Raw genomic sequence first — 15,092 nt, 5'->3', positions numbered from 1 at the left:
TGGACGTCCACTGACGTTATCGATTGGTCACCACTTAACTAACTTATTAAGATGGATTTTGAACGTCCAAGGACGTTCCTTGTTTACTGGGTAAGTAAATTTTACTCGGATGTGGACATGAACAATACATGTACTGTACGTGAGAAATACTTGTAAATTATATATTTTGTCACTACCAACCAATATTTTGGCTATTCATCTTTCACGTTTTTTCTAGATTTTCCCTCAATATCCGCAATATAGCGGCCATAACCCCCCTTGAAAAAACCTGCGAAGTATCCAATCCGCAAAAGATGAACCGCGAAGTGATTACAGTGATTACTGTATAATCTGAGGTGATTTTAACGTTATTTATTAGAGATATATTTCCGTTTCATTCAATATATCAGACTTTCAGTGGGTCAAATGTTTGTACAAACCAAGTCTGTAAACAATCTGAGATTTCAGAAGGGCTTCACCTGCCTGGCCCTCCATGGGGGCAATTATTGTACAATGAAAAAAATGTACAACTATTGTATGGAAATATAATAAACACTCTTTGAGACACACACACTACACAATACAATGATAATAACAAAGGCACCAATAAAGGAGCTGAAAGCAACAGTTACAAACTGTTAGAAATAATAGTAAAAAAAACATTATTACAGTAAGCAGTGATATTCTGTATGTGAATGCATTGGTTTATCCCTTTCCAAATCTCTCCTAGTAGCAGACCATTCATTCATTATCTGTAAGTGCTTATCCAGTTCATGGAATCATACAATACCCGGTTTTACAGAGTTTAAATAATACTTCCTTAGGTTAAATTAGGTAAATATGGACCTTCTCACACTAGCTCACAGCATCTAGTTTTTTGTTTTTGTAATTATTGTAATCATATACAGTGTTATATATAAGCACTGCACTTATTGAGAAGATAAATTAACGAATAACTGTAATCTTAAGTCCCTAAGACTTTTGCACGGTGCTGCATTTAATCATTGTCACTTTTATGTGTAAAATGAATACATCTTGACACTAGGAGTATCTGTGTGATTTATAATGACCACTGAAGCAGCATAGGAGACAAGATAAGTAGAAAAAATGGTGGTGGCAGATCAGACAAAATGAAAGCCATGCATCTCTGAGGGATGTAGGTGCCATGAGAATGAAAGGAGGGAGGAAAAGAATAACTGAATGGTCTGTGCTACCAGTTTCTGGTATTATCAGATCAAAGTTAGGCCATGGATAAAGGACAGAGAGAGAGAGATATTGTGAAAACAGGAAAACAATGCAGAACTGCAGATGGAGTTTGAGTTCTAATGAAAATGGGAGAGAGAAATTGTAATAAGTTATAGACTTTGTGCTTTTTTACTCAGAGTCACTCTGCTCTTTACAGAGCAGTATCTGAATAATGAGTAATGATAGTACCACATGTAATCTAATAAACCAAAACAGACAGGTCTCTTTGGCCACAGAGAAAAAGAAACTTGTGGTTAAATAACGTGTACCAAGGAACAGTCAGGCACTGCTTTTTGCACATCCAAACTCTTCCTTTGATTTTACCAGTCAAATAGGAAATCGTAACCTGAAATACAGTGGAACCTCTACCTACGAACTTGATCCGTTCCGTGACCCGGTTCGTAAGTGGAAAAGTTCGTTTCTCGGGACAGTTTTCCCCATTTAAAATAATGGAAAAGCAATTAATGGGTTCCAGCCCCCACCCCGAAAGTCACCCTTTTTGCACTGATCTATGTTTACAACACTCTCAAATTAGTAAAAAATACATGTAGCGTTACTAAAAATAAAAGAGAAATACAGTGGAAACAGTAATAAAGTTTTAAGTGGGGTAGGTGGGGGGTGGGGTGGAATAACGGAGAGTAGGTGGTGAATGTGGGGAGACGAAGCGTAGATACGGCGTAACTTAGCACGAATTTCGATGTCTGCTGTTTACACTAATGCTAAATTGCTAAAGCTACAATGTGCTAATCTTAAACGCTCACTCAAGTCTGGGGGCGCTGGGAGACTCGCCTATTGGGGTCAGTGGCCATTTCCAGGCGCCAGCTCGGAGGAGGCTCGGGTTCGTTTCTAGAGTCGTGGTTCGTTGGTGGAGGCAAAAAATATTCAAATGCCCGGTTCGTATCTTGGAACGTTCGTTAGTAGAGGTTCCGCTGTATATACCACTCACAGCTGATAGGGGTAGAATATCTTTCTTATCATGAGGGGTGGGTTTCAGTGGTTTAAATCTAAGACAAAATACATCCCTGTTCTGAAACTGAAAACATACGAGACATAACAGTGTATGGTCCAGTGTATAGATTTGTACAGTGTCCAACAAAAAAGGCTCTCAATCTCATGTCAACCCCTAAATCTATTAGAAAAAATGTGCCCTTGATAGTCTCGGGACACACACACACACACACACAGAAAAAGATTTCATCCAAAAAGAAGTGTTTTTAAAACGTTCATAAAGAGGGCAGCACTATTCTAATGACAGATGAGCGGAATATTTAGACCGTTTATGTTCATTTGTCCGTGGAAGACAGTGTATATAAGTGGCCTAAAGAGACTAAGAGTCTTTGTGTGGAGCGAGGGAGTGAGGGTGAGCGGCAGAGAGAGAGAGAGAGAGAGAAGGATAAAGCCATCCTCTGATCCTCAGCGCTGCAGTGCATTGGCCTCTACTCTAGCAGTGTGACCTTCCAGCACTCCACCATTCATTTACTCCACTCCAGCTCCTCTCCACTAAGCACAGGGCACTGCCCTCACAGCTTACCACACTACACTCTCCACACAATGATTTATTACAACCATGGTGTGTGTGTGTGTGTGTGTGTGTGTGTGCCCACAGGACGCGTGAGTTTCTGTAAAACAGAGGTCTGCTAGTACACACATGCTGGTATATGCCACACTGCAGCTTTAGAATAAGACACTATATGGTTTAAAATCTGTTTATTAAGGTATTAATTATGTTGTTAATACATTAATAGTCATTAATAATCAGTCATAACACACAGACAGAAAGAGCAACAGTGACCAGTTGTTTGCCAAATAGTGAACCACATCCATCTTCACTGTTACACCTCAGACCTTGCCAGATACTGACCTTACTTTGCCTTCTCCATCAGCTTCAGCATAAATCTGTTAGTAAGTTTATCCCTTTAATGAATTAACCACAGCAGAGTGTCTTTTTATACATTAATGATAATGCGTTGTAGCTTAACATGTGAAATATCTACATTCATATTCTCAGGTCTTTATTCCTTTTCTTTCCATTGATATATTCACCTTCAGCCTCACTCTTTTGAAACTGTAGCTACAGCTATAGCCACAACAACAGCCTATAGATTCACTGTCTCTCATATAAATGACCTCTTATGTAAATAGCATCAGGGAAACTCCATAGACACTGGCGATATAGCTCCACCCATTTCATTTATGTGGAGATTGCAAGGAATTCTGGGATACTTTTTTGCACGAACATACTGTGAATGGTTAAGCATGGATGTGAGCTTCTACTATTCACAGAAAATTATAATAACACGGTGTCGCAGTAGGTAGTGTCTGTGAGGAGTGTGGTGTGTTCTCCCTGTGTCTGCGTGGGTTTCCTCCGGGTGACTGTCTGTGAGGAGTGTGGTGTGTTCTCCCTGTGTCTGCGTGGGTTTCCTCCGGGTGACTGTCTGTGACGGGTGTGGTGTGTTCTCCCTGTGTCTGCGTGGGTTTCCTCCGGGTGACTGTCTGTGAGGAGTGTGGTGTGAGGAGTGTGGTGTGTTCTCCCTGTGTCTGCGTGGGTTTCCTCCGGGTGACTGTCTGTGAGGAGTGTGGTGTGTTCTCTCTGTGTCTGCGTGGGTTTCCTCCGGGTGACTGTCTGTGAGGAGTGTGGTGTGTTCTCCCTGTGTCTGCGTGGGTTTCCTCCGGGTGACTGTCTGTGAGGAGTGTGGTGTGTTCTCCCTGTGTCTGCGTGGGTTTCCTCCGGGTGACTGTCTGTGAGGAGTGTGGTCTGTTCTCTCTGTGTCTGCATGGGTTTCCTCCGGGTGCTCCGGTTTCCTCCCATGCTCCAAAAACACACGTTGGTAGGTGGATTGGTGACTAAAAAAAGTGTCCATAGGTGTGAGTTTGTGAGTGAATGTATGTCAGTCGCGCTGTGAAGGACTGGCGCCCCCTCCAGGGTGTTTTCCCACCTTGCACCCAATGATTCCAGGTAGGCTCTGGACCCATCGCGACCCTGAACTGGATAAGGGTTACAGACAATGATGATGATGATATAATAACATTATTTCATTTAAATCTACCACAACCTACTATTACCAAAATAATGGATATTGTTTTTTAATGAAATCTTTGTTATATAAATAACAGCATATATATATACATAATATTTTAAATAGAAACAGATGAGGAATCTTGAGCCCAGAGTTTAGTTTCAGCAGCTTTAAAACTGAGTTAGCCTTTTAGATATCACAGCCATAAATGATAGGTAATAGTGCTAAATAAAAGCAACGTGTTAAAAGTTAGCCACATTCATTCATTCATTCATTCATTATCTGTAACCCTTATCCAGTTCAGGGTCGCGGTGGGTCCAGAGCCTACCTGGAATCATTGAGCGCAAGGCGGGAATACACCCTGGAGGGGGCGCCAGTCCTTCAGATTAGCCACAGTAGAAAAAATGTATTTGGCATTGCAACTAAATATATAAACCATTAAAGATATAGGCCCTTCTGGCAGACCTAGAATCCTTCAAAACTATCCATCTTTAATGGATAAAAGATAAAGAAAAATAAAGAAATCACAAGTCATGCAGAGATTAAAAGAATTAAACACTATATAAAATTCTCTTCTATGACTAACAGTGCCCTACCTTTTCCCAGAGTGGAGGGACACGAGCGTCGTGGATACACTGAAACGTCTCTTCCAAACTGCTGGACATCACTACCAGACCTTTAATACCCTTCTCTAACTCTGTCAGAGATGTCCTGTACACAAAGAAATGCACAAACAGATATTCTTCATCAGCTCAAGGAATAATGTGTAGAGCAAACGTTCATCACATTACACAAAGCTCACTGTTCTGTCACACACTCTGTCAGAGAGACACAGACCTGATTGTTTGTAGCAGAGCGTTGTATCTCTGTATCTCCTGCAGCAGTACTACATTAAGAGGTGAAGGGTCATCCTGCAAGAGTTTCCACGTGCCCTCATAGTCCACCTGTGCTGGGATCTTCTGACGGACATCAGCAGAGAGTTCTAACACCTAAACACACACACACACACACACACACACGTGTTACTGCTAACCGTGTTTCAGGTATTCACACTGTGACTATTTATGCATCCCCTTCATTCCTATTACCACTACTGTAAACAAAAAGTGGCCAGGTTTCTCTAACAAAGGTTTCTCTGGCTCGCTCACAGGAGGCTTGGACTTGGATCTCTGTAAAGCTGATTTATGACGACTTTTTGTTGTGAAAAGCGCTATATAAATAAAAAATACTGATTGATTGATGGGCGGCACGGTGTTGCAGCAGGTAGTGTCACAGTCACACAGCTCACAGGACCTGGAGGTTGTGGATTCGAGTATCACTCCGAGTGACTGTGAGGAGTTGATGTGTTCTCCCTGTGTCTGCGTGGGTTTCCTCCGGGTGTCTGTCTGTGCGGAGTGTGGTGTGTTCTCTCTGTGTCTGCGTGGGTTTCCTCCGGGTGTCTGTCTGTGAGGAGTGTGGTGTGTTCTCCCTGTGTCTGCGTGGGTTTCCTCCGGGTGTCTGTCTGTGAGGAGTGTGGTGTGTTCTCCCTGTGTCTGCGTGGGTTTCCTCCGGGTGTCTGTCTGTGAGGAGTGTGGTGTGTTCTCCCTGTGTCTGCGTGGGTTTCCTCCGGGTGATTGTCTGTGAGGAGTGTGGTGTGTTCTCTCTGTGTCTGCGTGGGTTTCCTCCGGGTGACTGTCTGTGAGGAGTGTGGTGTGTTCTCCCTGTGTCTGCGTGGGTTTCCTCCGGGTGAATGTCTGTGAGGAGTGTGATGTGTTCTCCCTGTGTCTGCGTGGGTTTCCTCCGGGTGACTGTCTGTGAGGAGTGTGGTGTGTTCTCCCTGTGTCTGCGTGGGATTCCTCCAGGTGACTGTCTGTGATGGGTGTGGTTGAAGGCACCTCAGATATTGAATTCAGTTTTCAGTATTGACCATTAAATGTCAGTAAACTACTGCCTTGTGAGAGACTGGATTGATTACCATCTGGGTGTCTATGCTGTGCTACACCAATAAGAGTTCTGAGGCAAGACTCCTACACTGCATTAACCCAACTCTGTAATATGAATAACCCTGAAAGTCACTCTAGATCATTTAAGAGCATCAGCTAAATGCCGTAAGTGCAAATTACCCTTTAAATAGTATGAATTAACAATAAATAAGTAAGCTAACAAGTTAATGGATTATATGCACACACACATACACACACACCTTGTCCTCTCTGCTGGGTCCTTCCCCTGTAGCCGCGGTGCTAGTTACTTGAAGCTGGAGGGACAGGAGTGTGTCAAAGAGTGTGCGTGTTTCAGAGATTTGGCTGGCTATGTCTGCGTTGGGGTGTTGTCCAAACACTTCCGGGTGCTCCGCTGCTGGTAGAACACTGATATACTCACGATATGCAGCCTGAGGCCCATCACGTGGGATATAATAGGTAGGCAGAGGGGACAGTCTAGAGGGCATTACAAACAAACACACAAACATAAGGCAGGTTTAGAATTAAATTATGCTCAGACAAGAACAGTACATCTCATAAGCCAAATGTATAAGATTTCTTCAATTTCTACATTCTTACATCATCCTTGACTTTAAGAACTATTTTCTCAGTCGTACAACTTTGCTTAAAACGTCCCTGGCTTCCAGAGCAGCACAAATTAAATCTAACCTTCATGTTTAACCAGTGATCCGTTTAGAAGCAGTGTACCTTTAAACATGAATTCTGCTCGTAGCATATTAAGGTTGTGTTGTATATCTGCCATCAGGCCGAATCTGTCCGCATCTGTGGGTGCTACACTGTTTCCTTTCACTATATAAAAGAATAATGCTGCTACTTTTATTATTGAATGAACATAGCAATAGAAAGCATGTCACATCTCTAAAGTATTTTTTTTCCCTTTTCTTTATAATTAAAGCCTACCTTGACTTATATTTGGTTACACCTTTAACTAACACATCGGACCAGTGCACAGGGATAGATATAATTAATCAGTAATATCACGTTCTATATCACCGTTTTATCAAGAGTTGGAAATATGGCAGAGTACAGTAGGAAAATTCTCATTTCTTATTAAAATTAACTGTAAAAAGAGAGAGAGAGAAAAAGAGAAAGAAAGAGAGAGAGACAGAGAGAGAGAAAAAGAGAAAGAAAGAGAGAGAGAGAAAGAGAGAGAGAAAAAAAGAGAAAGAAAGAGAAAGAGAGAGACAGAGAGAGAAAGAGAAAGAGAGAGAGAAAGAAAGAGAGACAGAGAGAGAGAGAAAAAAAAAGAGAGAAAGAGAGAGAAAGAGAGAGACAGAGAGAGAGAAAGAGAAAGAGACAGAGAGAGAGAGAGAGAGAGAGAGAGAAAAAAATAGAGAGAAAAAAAGAGAGAGGGAAAGAATACAGAAACAGAAGCCTTCCGCCTTGGAATTAGAGCTTTAGAGAAGTGTATGTATAAGACTGCAGCTAACCAAGTAGTAAGCAACAATACAGTTTCCTTTGCCATGTCCGAGTCTATCAGAACACGGCAGATATTTATGATACATTGTAATTTTCAAACACACCACACAGGGGAGCTGTTATTCTTTACTATACACGGACAGCTGCACTTACATCTGTGATTCTCAGTCTTGCAGTTCCCCTGCACTGCACATTTTAGTGTTTTTCTGCTCTAACACTTAACTCAGCTCATCAGCTAATTAACAAGCCTTTCATAAGGTTCAAACAGGCTTGTTAGTGCAGAGGAAGCACTAAAATGTGAGCTGCAGGGGTACTCCACGACCAGGGGTTTAAAAACTCAGCACTGGATACAAGAACACTTGTGGAGTCTTTTTACAAAAGGCCAGTGAGTCAAAGTCAGGCATGTGTATGTGTGTTTACATCCTGACAGAGACAAACAAAACTTCAGAACTAAATTAGGTTTCCATTCGGAAAATGGAACCGAATGGGTGCCACAAAAAAAGGTGCAGGTCTGTAGGAGGGTGTACGGATATCCGTGTCAATGTGCATTTAGCTCTGTCCACAGGGTGGAGCTCTTTCTCTTCCACATTGCTCAGCGGTGTCTTTACTGTGGGAAAGGGGTGAAGGTTATTGCAGTGTGACAAATGTTAATGTTCTCTGTCTGCATGTATGCGCACATCCACACGAGCAGGTGTTTGTTTGTGTGTGTGTGTGTGTGTGTGTAAAACTCACTTAAAGAAAGTAGTGTTGACAGCACCATCACAGAAGTAGTCATTGATGTATGTAGTGAGGAGGCGGCGATCCCAGTCATCCGTAACATGACCTCCGTAGTTGACCCCTGCAATGAGGTACTTCAGAGCATCCCAGGGGATCTCCTCGTACTCATCCAAATACAGACTCATTAGGTTCTCACTCACCTGGGAGAGAGAGAGAGAGAGTGAAGTAAAAGGGTGAAAAGAGGGGAATGAGATACAGAACTCTCAGAACTTTGACTGTGTGACATCAGCTCTTTACGTTTTTCATGATATTCCTGTAAATCAGGATTGTTTAACCCTTGTCTAGGACAGAGTTCTGGAGTTACAGTGTTCTGGAAACTGACTGTTTATGTCAGGTACTTTCAGACCTTTTGAGTGTATTCTTTATAGTTTACATCTCACTGCTGCAGATGTTCATTTGTGAAAGTAGAGAGAAGGAGCAGTCCTTCACAGGGCGACACACACACATTCACTCACACCTACGGACACTTTTGCCTACACAACCTAGCATCACATTCATTCATTCATTATCTGTAACCCTTATCCAGTTCAGGGTTGCAGTGGGTCCAGAGCCTACCTGGAATCATTGGGCACAAGGCGGGAACACACCCTGGAGGGGGCGCCAGTCCTTCACAGGGCAACACATTCACTCACACACATTCACTCACACACTCACAACTATGGACACTTTTGAGTCACCAATTCACCTACCAACGTGTGTTTTTGGACCGTGGGAGGAAACCGGAGCACCCGGAGGAAACCCACACAGACACAGGGAGAACACACCACACTCTTCACAGACAGTCACCCGAAGGAAACCCACGCAGACACAGGGAGAACACACCACACTCCTCACAGACAGTCACCTGGAGGAAACCCACGCAGACACAGGGAGAACACACCACACTCCTCACAGACAGTCACCCGGATCAGGACTCGAACCCACAACCTCCAGGTCCCTGGAGCTGTGACAGAGACACTACCTGCTGCGCCACCGTGCCGCCCTCACAGCGGAACAACTTTCTCAAAAATAAAGAATGTTAGGGATCATGAGCAGTGAGTGATGTTTATGGATGGGTGATAAAGCATTGTAACTGATATCAGTGAGAAACGACAATGCTTCAAATGTGTGTCAATGACATAAAATACAGAAATGTACAGTGCAGCTCAAGGGTGTTTTGGGTCAGAACACAAGCTGTAAAAATTCCCAAATATTCAACATAATCCAGAACTGACAAATTATTTTTATACATTTCCCCAGCCAAGGTTGATCCAGGACGACATCAATACCTGAGACTTCTAATGATTTTGAGGCTGAATGGAATGTAAACCTTGCAACAGCAAATGTAAACAAAGTGGCGCAACCTTTCTTTTAAAAGAAATTAAGGATACTATGTTTATATGTGTTATATGCTTTACATTCAAATGTATATCTATATATATATATATACCTCAAAGTCAGAGTCATTGAAGCTGTAGACAATGTTCCAGCCGAGCTGGAGGAACTTCTTGCGCTCCAGCAGGATGCTGTGAAAGAAGCAGAGAGCAAAGAGCAGCTTGCGGTAGATGATGGGCCGAGTACATCTTGAGAACTGTGACTCTGTCACCAGCTGGTACAGACGTTTCATATTCGACTTCACCCCCTGCAATGAGACAGACGGGTAATGTGGCTGCATGAAGCAGTAGGGCATGTAGGAACAGTTCTCTGGACTGCTATTGAATTTTATGATCAATAAGAGCAAAAAAAAACAAAAAAAACTTTAAGTACATTTTTAAAAGGCCAAATACCTGACAGAGAAAAATAAAACCAATGGCTCAATAACGAAAGTCAGTTTTTCATGTGAAAGTGGCTGTAGATGGAAGAGCGAACATCCACATGTTTCTGTGTGTGTTCAGGTTTTAGTTTAGTTGGCGCACACCAGTCACATACTGACACACACTACACAGTCTATAGTCTTCTATGTGTTATGGAAATTCATTAATTTATTCAGGATGAATATTTAACGGTTACAGAATCTAATGTCTTATGTGTATCATACTGATTACCACAGATAATAATCTCAACACAACTCCCTGTACTTGGACTAGAATTCAAAATTCTTCCACCCAAAAAAGTAATGCTCAAAAAGAGCAAATTACACACATTCATTCATTATCTGTAACACTTATCCAGTTCAGAGTCGTGGTGGGTCCAGAGTCTACCTGGAATCATTGGGCGCAAGGCGGGAATACACCCTGGTGGGGGCACCAGTCCTTCACAGGGCAACGCACACACATTCACTCACACACTCACACCTACGGACACTTCTGAGTCGCCAATCCACCTACCAACGTGTGTTTTTGGACTGTGGGAGGAAACCGGAGCACCTGGAGGAAACCCATGCTGACACAGGGAGAACACACCACACTCCTCACAGTCACCCGGAGGAAACCCACGCAGACACAGAGAGAACACACCACACTCCTCACAGACAGTCACCCGGAGGAAACCCACGCAGACACAGGGAGAACACACCACACTCCTCACAGACAGTCACCCGGAGGAAACCCACGCAGACACAGAGAGAACACACCACACTCCTCACAGACAGTCACCCGGAGGAAACCCACGCAGACACAGAGAGAACACACCACACTCCTCACAGACAGTCACCCAGAGGAAACCCACGCAGACACAGGGAGAACACACCACACTCCTCACAGACAGTCACCCGGAGGAAACCCACGCAGACACAGAGAGAACACACCACACTCCTCACAGACAGTCACCCAGAGGAAACCCACGCAGACACAGGGAGAACACACCACACTCCTCACAGACAGTCACCCGGAGCGGGAATCAAACCCACAACCTCCAGGTCCCTGGAGCTGTGTGACTGCGACACCTACCTGCTGCGCCACCGTGCCACCGCAAATTACACACATTTACAGTTTTATTTACAAGTGGAATTCCCATCCCAAAAAAAACACAGAGTAAAACAGATATTAATCCACAATCAGTCGAACAGGTCTGTTTATCTTATGTGTTTTGGCAAAGTCCCGGTTGTAGGCACACGAGGAGGAGGAGGTGTTAAGAGCCAGGTCAAACACACATTTAAAAACGAGTGAGAAATGTATTTGTCTTTAAATGACAGTGGTTACAGACCCGGGACTGATAGAACATCCATGAGCTTTGACAAAGGCACTCAACCCCCAATATGTTCCCCAGAGTCCGAGAATGGATACCTGCTGCTCCAGCCTAAACGGTGACTTCAAATTAAAACGTGTGTGTGTGTGTGTGTGTAGGTATTACACCTTTGGTGGCTCTGTGGTCATTTTAATCCCAGCCTGCAGTATGGCGATGGGGAACTCGGGGTGAGGGGAAGAACTGAGCCACAGTCTGAAATCTGGGTGAGGATCCTCCACCTGCAGCTGCTCCACCAGCTTATCCAGCTGAGGCATCCACGACAGAGACAAGTGACAGTTAGCCAAGAACACCCAGTGACCTGCCACACAGAGAAAGGAAGAGAGGTAAGTCAAAGTGAGAAAGGATGGGAAGGGAATGCTTTTCAAATTAAACACCCCATGGAACTGGCTGGCTCCAGCAAACCAAAGCCCTACAACTTTTGTCACAGGTCCAGTCATTGATTTAATAACTGCATAAAAATGGTCCTTCAATATAACTATCATATAAATAAATAAACTAAAAATCAGAGCCTGAAAATTTTTTATAAAGATTTAAATAAACATTTAGTTCTTTGTGTCTTTTAAGGTGGAATAGTATGTCTCCCGAATTTAAAATCAGTACCATTTACATTCATTCATTCATTATCTGTAACCCTTATGCAGTTCAGGGTCACGGTGGGTCCAGAGTCTACCTGGAATCAATGGGCGCAAGGCGGGAATACACCCTGGAGGGGGCGCCAGTCCTTCACAGGGCGACACACACTCACTCACACATTCAGTACCATTTACAGCAAAAATAAATATAAACTATCCACCCACGGAGCAGAAATAGAGCAACATCATTATCTCAGTTCATGCTTTTCAACAATTGGGGTTCTTTAATAACCTCCAGATGCCATTTCTCTGCCATGAGCAGAGAGAGAAAGCTAGAGACTTTGTTTAATTTACAGACACTGGAGTTACGTAAAAGATTGTGAACATCGTCTTTAAGTGTAGCTGTCTTCCGCTTGTGAAGGCTCTTCAATCCACTACCTGCAAATGAGAGAGTTACAAGCCAAGATTTGTTTCTAAAAAAGCACAGAACAGAGCAAGAGACAGAACAAGGAGCTTCACCATTCTTCACTCCTTCTTTGATCATGCGTGTGGCGATGGGTGCCTGGCCCTGACCCAGAGAGAGAGCGTAGAAGCGGCTGCTCATCCCTGATGTTTCTGCCAGCTGCACTAGAGCGCCTGTAGGGTCTACACCAGGGGACAGCACGAAGATCAGCGGTGTCTTAGTGGTGGAGTCTTCCACTACCTAAAAAAGGAAAAGAAAAAAAAAATATCACACCCACGCACAGCTACACAGACAGTCATCACTATTCTCTTGAAAGAGATGTCTGTTGCATATAAATAGGCAGGCTCTAAGTTATAGAGGAAAGACAAACCTAGCAAAGACTAGATATATAGAACATTACACATAACGAGCTACTTTTAATAGTGCCAGAATGTTTGGCCAGGAAAAGGAGCTAGTTCAAAATCAGTGTGACTTATTAAGCCACATAAGTTAAAAGTTCCAAAAGGCTCTGGATGTTGTGGGGCTGTCCTGGCTGACACGTCTTTGCAACATCGCATTGACATTGAGGGCAGTGCCTCTGGACTGGCAGACAGGGGTGGTGGTTCCCCTTTTTAAGAAGAGGGATCAGAAGGTGTATTCCAACAACAGGGGGATCACACTCCTCAGACTCCCCAGTAAGGTCTATGTGGGGGTACTGGAGAAGAGAGTCCGATAGTTGAACCTCAGATCCAGGAGGAGCAATGCGGATTCCTCCCTGGTCGTGGAACACAAGACCAGCTCTTTACCCTCGCTAGGATACTGGAGGGTGCGTGGGAGTGTGCTCATCTAGTCTACATGTGTTTTGTGGATCTGGAGAAGGCATTCAGCCATGTCCCTCGCATGCCTGGCAGTCTGGTTCGCATGCCTGGCAGTAAGTCCGACTGGTTTCCAGTCGGAGTTGGACTCCATCAGGGCTGCCCATTGTCACCGGTTCTGTTCATAATTTTTACTTCCGTAGCCAAGTGGCGGAAGGTGTCCGGTTCGGTGGTCTCAGGATTCCATGTCTGCTTTTTGTGGATGATGTGGTCTTGTTGGCTTCATCGAGCCGGGACCTCCAGCTCTTGCTGGACCAGTTTGCAGCCGAGTGTGAAGCTGTAAGGATGAGGATCAGCACCTCCAAGTCCGAGTCCATGGTACTCAGTCGGAAAAGGGTGGAGTGATCTCTCCTGCTTCAAGTGGAGGAGTTTAAATACCTTGGGGTCTTGTTCACGAGTGAGGGAAAGATGGAGCGTGAGATTGACAGGCGGATCGGTGCAGCGTCAGCAGTAATGCGGGCTCTGTACCGGTCCGTTGTGGTGAAGATAGAGCTGAGCAGAAAAAGCAAAGCTCTAGATTTACCATTCAATCTACGTCCCAACCCTCACCTATGGTCACAAGCTTTGGGTAGTGACCGAAAGAATGAGATCGCAGGTACAACCGGCTGAAAGTTTTCTCCGCAGGGCGTCTGGACTCTCCCTTAGAGACAGGGTTAGGAGCTCGGACATCCGGGAGAGACTCGGAGTGGAGCCGCTGCTCCTCCACGTCGAGAGGAGCCAGTTGAGTTGGTTCGGGCGTCTGGTTCGGATGCCTCCTGGACTCCTTCCTGGTGAGGTGTTCCAGGCATGTCCAATGGGGAGGAGGCCCCGGGGAAGACCCAGCACACTCTGGAGAGACTACATGTCTCGACTGGCCTGGGAACGCCTTGGTATACCCCCAGAGGAGCTGGAGGTGGTGGCTGGGGAGAGGGAGGTCTAGAAACTCGACTGGATGTAGAGCTAAGTGTGTTGAGTCATGAATGACAGGTATTCACTGCTAAAGGACCAGTGTCATGGACATTTGTCCTGGCTTTTTTAAAACAAAGAAGTTTCATGTCCAGTGTAAATACTGTTAAGTTTCAAAATGTACATTAACTCCCCAGTCCATAGAGTGATGTCATGAATATCAGCCCATATACATATATACACCTGTTCAGCCTACTGCAGTTCAGCTTCATACATTCATGTACAATCAGTAGAGTGGTCATAAGCAATAATATTAAATAGACATTAACCAATAAAGAAACCCTTTTAAACATTATTTCCTACTCATCAAGAAAATAATGAAAACTCTTTACACAATTTTTTGTACAGTGAATTTTCTTGAGCAGTCCACAGTTATTTCAGCAAGACTATATTAGCCTTCATTCTGCACATGCTAAAACATCAAGACTTCATAAACAGCCCGGGCAGTCTCCTACTTGAATTGTATAGCACACCATAAAGACAAAATTCTGACAACAGCATCTATGAATTGTTCATTCATTCATTCATTACCTGTAACCGCTTATCCAATTCAGGGTCATGGTGGGTCCAGAGCCTACCTGGAATCATTGGGCGCAAGGCAGGAATTCACCCTGGAGGGGGCTCCAGTCCTTCACAGGGCAACAAACACTCACACCAACGGACACTTTTGATTC

General features: G+C 44.1%; 1 protein-coding gene across 1 annotated transcript in view; it reads right to left on the bottom strand.

Annotated features, from left to right (window-relative positions):
- The window catches only part of dnah2 (dynein, axonemal, heavy chain 2), a 208,028-nt gene that overhangs the window by 10,835 nt on the left and 182,101 nt on the right, over positions 1–15,092 (bottom strand). Inside the window, exons 77-83 of the mRNA XM_066680491.1 lie at positions 12,676–12,859; positions 11,692–11,882; positions 9,849–10,040; positions 8,375–8,559; positions 6,424–6,658; positions 5,079–5,230; positions 4,838–4,952 (exon numbers count right to left, since the gene is read on the bottom strand). Coding sequence (XP_066536588.1) covers positions 4,838–4,952; positions 5,079–5,230; positions 6,424–6,658; positions 8,375–8,559; positions 9,849–10,040; positions 11,692–11,882; positions 12,676–12,859 — 1,254 coding nt within the window. The remainder of the gene's footprint in view (positions 1–4,837; positions 4,953–5,078; positions 5,231–6,423; positions 6,659–8,374; positions 8,560–9,848; positions 10,041–11,691; positions 11,883–12,675; positions 12,860–15,092) is intronic.

Source organism: Hoplias malabaricus, chromosome 9 (assembly GCF_029633855.1).
Source record: "Hoplias malabaricus isolate fHopMal1 chromosome 9, fHopMal1.hap1, whole genome shotgun sequence".
In the NCBI taxonomy this organism is placed as follows: Eukaryota; Metazoa; Chordata; class Actinopteri; order Characiformes; family Erythrinidae; genus Hoplias; species Hoplias malabaricus.
Note: the sequence above shows the minus strand (reverse complement) of the source record. Positions and strands in the feature narration are given on the sequence as shown.